Raw genomic sequence first — 10,772 nt, forward strand, 5'->3', positions numbered from 1 at the left:
TGAACAACCTCTGTGAATCCTTTAACTCTTGCATTTTAGATTCAAGAGACAAGTCTATCTTAACATGTCTTGAAAGGATTAGAGTTTATATCATGTTAAGAATGGCTAATAGAAGGATTGCTTGTACGGTTTGGAGACATCCAGTTGGGCCTAGGATTTTCAAGATCATTGAGAAGAACAAGTTGGGAGCTAGTCAATGCATTCCTAGATTAGCAGGTGAGAGCAAATACCAAGTGAGCCATATGTATGGGGGAGAGTATGTAGTGGATCTAAAAGCCAAGACTTGTTCTTGTAGAAGATGGGATTTGTGTGGGATCCCATGTTCTCATGCTATTTCTTGTATATTTCAAAAGGAGGCCAATGTGTTTGACTATGCACATGACTGTTATAAGAAAGAAGCCTATCTGAGTTCATATGAACCTATGGTACATCCAATACCATCCATGGACCAGTGGCAGAGAACAAATTGGCCTCCAATTAAACCTCCTCCATATAAGAAGCAACCTGGAAGACCCAAGAAATCAAGGAACAAAGAACCAGCTGAGGTCGAAGTACCTGCTCCAGTTCCTCCAAACCCTTTGCCCCCATTTTACAATCCACCACCTACTAAGTTGAGAAGGATTTATGTAAAGGTAAGATGCTCTGTTTGTGGCCATGAGGGACATAATAAGACACGGCATGAGAACCAAGGGGCAGCTCAGGTATTTAGGCCCTTCCTAATTTCTTTTTGTTCTGTAGGCCTAACTAAGGAACATTTTACCCTGCTTTTTGTTATTATTTAGTTTATTTATATAATTTTTTATTTGTTTTTTAGGCCCAGCCTAATCAGCCCAACCCAACTATAGGCAGAGGGAGAGGTAGAGGTACTACTACAGGAAGAGGGAGAGGAAATGGGAGAGGACAAATGCCAATTGGAACTGGAAATGGAGGAGGAAATGTAAGTGACAACTCTGTCAAATTTAATTCTTGTACTTTGGTTAATTAATATGGTTCCATTTTATTTTAGGTTGGAAATGGGACAACAGAAATGCCAAACAAGCCATCGTCATCACAACCACTCCCATCATCACAGCCACTCTCTTATACTGGAGCTACATCATCATCATCACAGCCACCCAACATTGTTGAGGTTGCCTCACAACCATCAAAGTCTCCTGCTAAGAGATTCAAGTCTCCTGCCAACAGAGTCAAGTCTCCTACCAAGAGATTCAAGTCTCCTGCCAAGAAGCTTAGACCATGGATGTGGTGAAGAAAACTGGGAGGATATGTTTTTTGAACTAGTTGGATGTGTTTTTTGAACTAGTTGGATGTGTTTGGTCAACATGTTAGTTATGAATGGTTTGTTGGATGTGGTTTTTGAGTCTTTGGGCTGGAACTTAGTGTGGATGTTTTGTATTTGGTACATTTTGTGGATGTTTTGTATTCGGTACATTTTGGAACCTGAACTGGGTGTTTATGTTCTTCTATCTTTATGCTTGTGTTTCACTTGAAACTTGATTTGGTAGATTTTGAAACCTGTAACTGGTTGTTATATATGCTGAAGAAATTGTTTTATATTTCTCACACCTCTTGATCGACACCCACTACTTTTTGTCCAGCTTTTCTATATTTGTTCACCAACACCAATATGCCCTCTCATCAACAAACTGAAACTAAAATTTGTCCACCAAACTGAAACCAATATGCCCTCTCACCAACACCAATATGTCCACCAAACTGAAACTGAAATTTCATTGCAAAATAAACTACATATCGGTTACATTTCCACCTAATTGATCATACGCTTTTTAGAGTTTCCACCAGGAAATGTCAACCAATTGCTCAAGATACAAAGCATCATCATAATCACCAAAAACCCAAGACCCATTGACAGAAATGAAACCCCCCAAATCCGATTCTCTCTTGGCCGTTGGCCCATTCTGTTCTCTTCCAATACTCTTTTCTGCTTGCCTAATTCTCCAACTTTGTACTCCAATTCCTTCTTTTCTCTCTCCACCATTTTCAGCTTATCTTCCACTTCTTTCTTCTGTTCTTCTATTAACTTTAGGTCCTCTTCCATTGCTCTCATTCTTCTCAGCAACCCAGGAATTAGTTCTTTTCCTCTTGCACAGGTCGTTGCGTCCAGCCATTCCCAATGATGCCCATTTCCTCTGCTTCTCTGCAAAGTATGTTTTCTAACATCAAAGCTAAACCCATCAAGCAACAAAATCAAATTTCACAGATCCACTTACTCGACTCATCTCACAAGCCTCAAATCTTCTCCCAGGATTTAAATCAGTCCATGAAGTCCAGGTTTTGATATATCCCCCGCACCTGCATAGCTTCCTTGCACTAGGGCTCTGACTTGTTGATGAAGAGGAAATCTGCGACATCTTTGCGCATGCACTGTGTGGGCTTCGCCAGATTTCTTTGAATTTCCAAAAATTTCAACACATCTACTGTTTTTATGTGGATTTCATCGAATATAAATGGGAATTGGGGATTTATTTGGTGCTAGATTCGACATTTTTCGGAGGGAAGTTACTTTAGATGGGTTGGTGAACATTGTAGACTTGAAAAGACGAATTTACCCTTCAAATTGACGCCACGTTAGAGAGAATTGACGGAAGGACTACTGGTGCAACGGAACACAGAGTTGAGTGACCCCCGCAACTAATAATTGAATTGGTGGACCAAAGTGTAACTATGGGTATAGTTGAGGGACCATTGCTGCGAATAACCCTTAACTTTAATACTTAGTCTCAAGACTCGAACTTATAACTCGGAGCCTTAGATCTCAAGTTCGAAGCCTCGATCATCTTGTCTCGTGTGAGACAAACTTCAAACCTCGAGAGCTACCTTAGATTGAGATTCCCAGCCTAGAATGTTCAACCAAACAAATGAAAATTGACAGTACATGCTTTGATTCCATTTTCATTCCCGCACCAAGACACAAGGAAGTTTCCAAATACTTATCCCATGATGTTTTGTCATCTCATCTACAGCCATGAAGCATTGTACACATAACCGGGCCCATTGACGCAGAGCAGAAAATCTGGGAAATATCTGACACTTTCGATTCGATGGCGTCGAGGCTAAAAATAGAAAAACAAACAATTAATCACACTTAAATTCCCTTCTTAACCCCACCACCCCTCACTTAATCTTAATTTTCTATTAACTTCGATGTTGCCGTTAAAATAAAAGGCTAAATTCTTCTCAAGCCAATGAGTCTCTGACACGTCATAAACCCGAATGGTTCGCTGACTTCCATGTTCTACGTGTCGAGTACGGAGCGCGAGTACAGGAGCGGAGCGCGTAGAGTGAGCTGCGGGGAGAGTGTACAGAGATACCGTAGTGCAGTAGGAAACTGCAATTAAGAAGCGGAGGGAGGGAGGCTGTTTCCCGATTTGCAGTTTCAGTGCCTTGCATTGCCCACACCCGCATTTATTCATTTCTACGCTTACTCTCTCTCTCTCTCTCTCTCTCTCTCTCTGTTTTGTCAAAGAAATAAATTGATTGAAGAAGGGAAACGCCAAAAGTTGAAGGGAAAATAAAATAACAACCTTCGCAACAATGACCAGCTAGCTAACGCATTCTCTCTCTCTCTCTCTCTCTCTCTTGCTACTTTGGTTCTCTCGCTTCATTCAGAAGAATTAGACATTCGTTCATTTGGTCACACTGGTCAGACATTCTCTGTTTCTCTCTCTAGCTGGTAATGTTGGTGGTTGTGATGGAGATGTGTTATTATGAGAAGTAATTATGGAGTAAGAGAACTTAATTAACTAATTATCAGCAGCAGCAGCAGCAACAAGAAGAAGAAGAAGAAGAAGGAGAAGGAGAGATTGATTGAGAGAAAAATGTTCAAGCTCCACAAGAACAGACCAGCTAAATCAGGGGAGAGGGTTGATTTCAAGTTCTCTCACTTTAAGGCCCTCCAGGTATATTCAATTCTTCATGTTTTCATTTGTGCTTAATATTGAGCATTGTATTGGAGGTAGACAATTATGGTGTAATATGCAATTTTTTTTGGTAAATACCACGAGGTGTCCCCACACCCGAAGGGTGGGATTAATCTATGTCAATTCTAGACCTTTATCAAGAGTCTTTGGAAAAAGAATGAAAATTTGTGTCAAAATGTATAACGGGGAAGTGCACAATTGTTGAATTCTGCAAACCATAATCAAATTTTGTTTTTGATTTCCATATATGTACACAAACACCATATCTTTTGCTCCTGGAATCAGGACCGATGATCATGTGGAATCAAGTGAATCTGATTCACACTATCATTCTGTTTTGTTCTATGGATTTTTCCTTGAGCAGATGGAGTTTTTGATGTCTTTCTTGCTGATGATGATATTTGTGATTGCAGGTTCCTAGAGGATGGGACAAGCTGTTTGTATCCATTGTCTCTATAGAAACTGGGAAGCCAATTGCTAAATCAAGCAAAGCAGTGGTGCGTAATGGAAATTGTCAATGGACTGAAACTCTTTCCGAATCGATATGGATTTCGCAGGATGATTCTTCAAAGGAGATGGAAGATTATTTCTTCAAGCTTGTCCTTTCCATGGTATTTCTCTTTCTCACTGATTTTGTTACAAACATGCTATTTTTGGCAATTGACTTTCTTTATCTTCTGTGATTCAATGTGGACTTTGGTTTATCTACTTGCTGATGTCCTAAATGACTTTTTGATCCTAGGGATCGGCAAGATCCGGCATCCTTGGCGAGGCTACAGTCAATATGTCGGATTATATAAATTCAACCTCTTCTGTTCCAGTTTCTCTTCCATTGAAGAAGTGCACTTATGGGACAGTTTTGCAGGTGCGTTATAAAAATTTATATATTCTCATTAGATGTTTGATATGTTGAACAAAAATTGACCCCCTTGTTATGTTGAATTGAGTCAACGCACATTTCTTATGTTTTGGCCAATGTGCATAGTATGACTATTTGTTTGAAGGCATCACAGTCTTTGCCATCTCCTTAAAGATTGAAAACATCTGAATATATCTCCTTGGAAAAATGATGCCTACTATCTTTAAAACATGGTTGTTCTAACTGTTTCCCGCATTTTGATACTTTCGTCATTTGTTATGAATTTTTTTTTTCAAATCTATACCATTTTTGGAGGATATTAAAGTACTGGCCTATGCAAAGTCAATCTAGAAGGGTGCATGTGAATACTCATTGAAGGTATCTGTAAAAACATGAATATATCCATTTGAGTATTCTTTTTCTTTTCACCATTCTCCCATCTCATTGCACTAGAAGTCATCTCCGAATTGTCTTTTCAGCAGATTTTTGCTTATCTTTCTGTTTTGCAGGTGAAAATTAACTGCCTAACGCCAAGAAAAAGGCTCGGGTTAGTATCAAAATATTGCTTGCATTAGTCTGCAGATAATTACTTTTCTATTTGATAGTGAAGATTTTCAGTTCATTTTTTTAGTGATGAAGAGTCAAAAGAGACAAGCTGTCATTTTGAAGAACCAAATGCAAGTGGTCTTGATGTTGACAGCAAATCAAATGGATCTAATAGTACATTTGGGGGGAGCATCGGATCTTCCTCCATGAAAGATTTTGGCTTGACCTCAAATCCTGGAGAGCCTGGCAGTAGAGTATGTTTAAAATTCCCCTTACTGTTCTTTCCTCATTTATTGGTAGTGCTTGTGTTTTCAGAATACCGCTACAATACAAACATCACATGCTTCTTTTAGTAGCTTTTCTTGTGTTGCTTCAATTGAACCTGGAGCATGATCTAGAAATTAAGAGTGTTATTTTTGTTGATATATCAATTTATCTAATGCAGATTTTCTAGAGCAAAAAAAAATCTTCTAATGAGTGTCTGATATCTAGACTATATTATTTTTCTGATTTGCGTAGACTCTGTTAAAGGATTGAAATGCTAATGAACAAGCTGTCTACCGGTCCATCGTTACCACGAAACTAATATATCTTCCCCACTTCTTGTAGGGAAGTAGTTTCTCTGCATCAGGTTCACATAACAGCTATGACTCGGCAGAGGGTTCCATAAGGAGGGATAATATGTCCCCAGGAAGCAACCTTAGTGGTGAAGGGAACCACTTGATTGGAAGACAAGATTCAACCAACTCCCCAATTAGTACAACTCATGGCAATTATCCTACTGATGCTCCTTCTCCATCAAATCATTCATCATTTAATTCCAGGATTAATCATTCTCAGAATTCTCGGAAAGATTTTACAGAATCACCTTTGAGAATCACTGATTCTTCTAAAAACCTTTTGGAAGCCGCAGAATTTACGATTGAAGAGCTACATGCGGAAGCTAAGATGTGGGAGAGGAACGCACGGAAGCTAATGCTTGATTTGGAGATACTGAGGACAGAATTCTCTGATCAGTCAAAAAAGCAGGCAAATTTGAATGTGGAGCTTTCAGCAGCATATGCAGAACGTGATGGCTTGAAGAAAGAAGTTGAACACTTACAATTTTTGTTTGAGAATTCAGTGGTGAAACAAACAGGTAGTGAGGATTTAACTTCTCTGGAAGGAGGAACGTCCCAGAATGAGAAGGCATTGCAGGATGAACTGAAGTTCCAAAAAGAATCCGTAGCCAATTTGGCCCTGCAGTTGGAGAGAAGTCAAGAATCAAACATTGAACTGGTTTCGGTTCTCCAGGAGCTGGAAGAGACAATTGAAAAACAAAAGGTGGAGTTGGAGAATCTTTCAGAACTACAGTCAAAATTTGGTGACATGGAGAATTCTATCAAAATAACTACGGAGGAAAACAGAAATTTAAAGCTTCAGCTGCAAAAATTGCAGGAATCAGAGAACAAATTGCAAGTCATGATGCAACAGCTGGAGCAGGCCCTGGAAGAGAAAAACCATGAGATAGAGGATGGATCGAGTCTGAACAAACAAACTCTTTTGGATATCGAGACGGAATACAAAAGTAAATTATTTTTCAAAGAACAAGAAATTGTTAAATTGAAAGCAAAGTTATCTGAGTCTCTCCAAGAAAGGCATTCTGCAGAAATGGATTCCATCACCATGAATGGAGGTGAAGCTGATCTTATCAGAGAAATTGAAGTCTTGAAAGAAAAGGTGGAGGAGCTAGAGAGAGATTGCAATGAGCTGACGGATGAAAACTTGGAACTCTTATTCAAGCTTAAGGTAGCAAAGAAAAATTCCACTGGGGGACACACACCTGTTGATCTTCCAGCCAGTGAGGTTTCAGTGACTGAAAATAAATCACAAATACAGAATGCAGAGGAGAAGTTTAATAAGAAAGTGCTTGGGGAGATTACAAACAATAATGATCTTTCAGTTCAAGTACATGAGAGCTTGAAAATGGAACTCGAAATTAAAGTCACTGAACTGGGTAAAGAACTGACAGAGAACAGGTCTGAGATAGCAAAACTTGAGGCTAACTTGCTAACCAAAGAAGAAGAAATCGGGGTTCTAAGGCAGGTCCAGAATGAATTAGAAGCTAAGGTTTCTGATCTTCAAACAGAAAAAATAGAGCTAGAGGAACAAATGGAAATTGTGTTAAGAGAAAGTGATATAAGCTCTAAGTGTTTGAATGATTTGCGGAATGAATTAACAATGCTTAGCAGCAGTGTGAATTCCCATGTTTCCTCCAACAAGGTGCTTGAAAGGAAATCCTCAGAGCTAGAAGCTGATAAATGTGAACTGGATCTTCATGTGTCAGAGCTTGAACAAGAAAACATACAATTATCTGCACATATTTCTGCTCTGGAAGCACAACAAAGATACTTGACAGATGAAAAGGAGGCCAATCAATTAGAATTAGACAAGTCTAAATCTTATTGTCTGAATCTCCAAGATGAGATCAGCAGATTGAAAATTGAGATGAAATCTGATAAAGTAGAACTGAAGCAGAAACTAAAGCACTTGGAAAGTCAGTGGTCAGAAGCCCGAGAAGAATGTGAATATCTGAAAAGGGCAAACCCAAAGCTACAAGCTACTGCTGAGAGCCTCATTGAAGAGTGCAATTCTCTTCAGAAATCAAATGAGGAGTTGAAGAAACAAAAGCTGGAGTTGCAAGAGCAGTGTTCCCTCTTGGAAGCAAAGTTGAATCAATTGCATAAGAGCTTTACCGATTGCTCCAAAAGAGTTGAAGTGTTGGAAAAACATCTTTCTTTAATGCTGGAAAACATTGCCTCAAAAGAGGAAAGCCTGAATTCAGAATTAGATGCACTTCTTGATGAAAACATGACATATAGGGAGAAACTTACCTTGGAAGAAAGTTTGTTCAATGAGATGTATTTGGAGAAGGCAACTGAAGTTGAGAGTCTTCAGCAAGAGGTAGAACAACTTACCAAGAAAATTTCTGCAACTAAAAAAGAAAGAGAACAACTAGCTTCAGATGCCATCCATGAAGCATCCAGATTACGAGCTGAGAAGGCAATGCTTGAATCTGCTCTCCAAGAGGTTCAATCAAAAGCAATACAGACTGAGAATGAATTGAATGTTATGAGAACAGAAACTGAACCGAAGCTACAAGGCCTGTCCGCTGAGCTTGCTGCTTCTAAACAAAACCAGGAATCAACAATGGCTGACCATGAAAGACTATTGAAGATGTTTGAGAGTTACAAATCAAGTGAAGCAAAATTGCAGACCACTGTGAATGATCTTGAACTAAAGCTTACAGTTTCTGATTATGAACGGCAACAGCTGGTGGAAGAATCTACCAATTTGAAGGTTCAACTGCAGAAATTAACTGATTGTCAGAATGAAGTTTTGGCTTTTAAGAATGAGCTTGATGCAGCCACATTTGAGAAAGAAAAATTGGAAGCATTACTTCATTCAATATCTGAGGAATGTGATGATCTGAAGGCAGAGAAGAGTTCATTCCATGAGAAGATCTCAACATTGGAGAAGGCCTTATTTGAATTGGAGGATTGCAAACGTAATACAGTTCTCTTGGAGGAAAAAATTCTGCAGATGGAAGGTGATCTAATTGCTAAAGAGGCTTTATGTGCACAGGATGCTGAGCTGAAAAATGAACTCAACCAGATCAGGAGAGCTAACGAGCAGTATCAGCAGAAAATAAAGCTACTTGAAGAGGAGAGAAGTGAGTGCCTAAGAAGGTCTCAAGCCCTTGAACAAGAACTGAAATTAACTAGGGAAGAAAGACAGAAACAGAGGGATTCTAGCAGTCCAAAGATTTCCAGCCCCTCAAAAAACAGTACTAAAGTAATTCCTGTTGGTGAAGATATGAAGCTCCCAAAAGTAAGTGCCATTGATTCTTTATTTTCTTGTTAACAGTTGATGTCAAGACTATAAAGTTATGCGTTTCTAACGTTCTTTGCTTAAACAGAATGAAATGGCGAAGAACAGCAGTCATCGACGTGATAGTAGAAGGAAGCCATTTTTGAAGACTGGTCAGGTACAAGGACTTGCAAAAGATCAGAATTATCCTAATAGAAACCAGTATCAAAGAGAGGTTAGACATCTGAAATATTCATTATTAATTCTGCTTCTACAGCTAATGACACAGTATATAGAATTGATTTCTGCATAGTAATATATGATTGTGGACTCCTCTCAATGTTGTAATTTCATGTAACTTTACTAAGCTTCTGTTTTGTTATTTTCCTTTTATTCTTTGCCATTACAGGACGATAATGGAAATGAAATTCGTGATGGAAGTCCTCGTGATGCTGGAGTTGACTATGGTTTAAAGATTAAATTTCTCGAGGATGAACTTGTTAAGGCATTGGAAGCAAATAACACTTATAAAGTTCAGCTTGATAGGTGAGTGAAATAGGAATACATAATGCCTTCAAAACAAATTAATAAGTAGCATTTGCCTTCTTTCTTTAAATGTTTTATGTATGATTCAGTCTTAACATGCATATCTATTATTACCCCGCAGGATGTTGTCTGAGGCTCGACACAACCATTCGGAGACTCGTCGAAATTCGAAAGCTGAAGCTGAAAAAGCAGCAAAAGAAAGATATGAACGCTCGAGATCATCTCTAGAGACAGAACTGAAAGACATTCGCGAGCGCTACCTGCACATGAGCCTCAGATACGCCGAAGTAGAAGCTCAGCGTGAGGAACTTGTGATGAAGCTCAAAGCAGCCAAGGGTGGCAAAAGGTGGTTCTCATGAATGATGATGGTTCCATTGATGTCATGACCTGTTGAAAAGGACTGCATGTCATATTATAAGCTTGAGGATCTACCAATCTCAGGTAGCTTTTTAACGCATCTTTGTACATCACATTTTTCCACCTGAATGAATATTCAAATGAGTGAATTAGTGTAGAGGAGAATATGCCACAGATTGTTAATTACAACTACAGAATTCAAATAAAATGATTATACTTAATTAGCATTAGTTTGGCATCTCTTTAGCACAGTGTGCACTTTTTTTAATTATTCTTCTGTCACCTTGGACTGCAAATTAAGAACATTAATTAGCTCTTGTTTGATTGGGATCAGATAATATTCTTCCAAAACTTTATGGATCCCCTATAAATACTAAAATTTATGGTGTGTTCGGCGCACTGTGCCTGCTCTCACGTAGGAGAAAAGACTATGGAGCTTGCAACTGTTGTGAATTGTTTAACCACCAATTTCTTCACCAAGTGGAAAATCACACATTTTTTCATTAAACAAAAAAACAGGCTAGGAACAGTGCAAGAACACAATTTCGCCGTGGATATGATGGATAAATGCCCTACCACTGAAGTTACATATTTCTTAAATTAAAGTTGGACGCTTTTTTTTTTCCTTTCTGCAAATTAACATACTAAAATCTTTCTTCGACATATAAATCACC

The 10,772-nt window shown here is 38.7% G+C and overlaps 1 protein-coding gene across 2 annotated transcripts; it reads left to right on the forward strand.

The window, feature by feature from the left end:
* The first annotated feature begins 3,390 nt into the window (after nt 1–3,390).
* LOC110770845 (uncharacterized) lies at nt 3,391–10,336 on the forward strand. 2 transcript variants are annotated; one of them, XM_088244294.1, is made up of 9 exons: nt 3,391–3,920; nt 4,355–4,552; nt 4,684–4,806; nt 5,310–5,347; nt 5,432–5,600; nt 5,956–9,216; nt 9,305–9,430; nt 9,605–9,741; nt 9,863–10,336. In XM_088244294.1, the coding sequence occupies exons 1-9, from the start codon at nt 3,840–3,842 to the stop codon at nt 10,098–10,100; spliced, it is 4,371 nt and encodes a 1,456-aa protein (XP_088100420.1). In that variant the 5' UTR covers nt 3,391–3,839; the 3' UTR covers nt 10,101–10,336. The 2 variants fall into 2 exon arrangements, with proteins under 2 accessions (XP_088100420.1, XP_088100421.1); XM_088244295.1 differs by lacking the exon at nt 3,391–3,920 and adding an exon at nt 4,097–4,249.
* Nucleotides 10,337–10,772: the final 436 nt, after the last annotated feature.

Source organism: Prunus avium, chromosome 7 (assembly GCF_965620075.1).
Source record: "Prunus avium chromosome 7, drPruAviu1.hap1.1, whole genome shotgun sequence".
Taxonomy (NCBI): Eukaryota; Viridiplantae; Streptophyta; class Magnoliopsida; order Rosales; family Rosaceae; genus Prunus; species Prunus avium.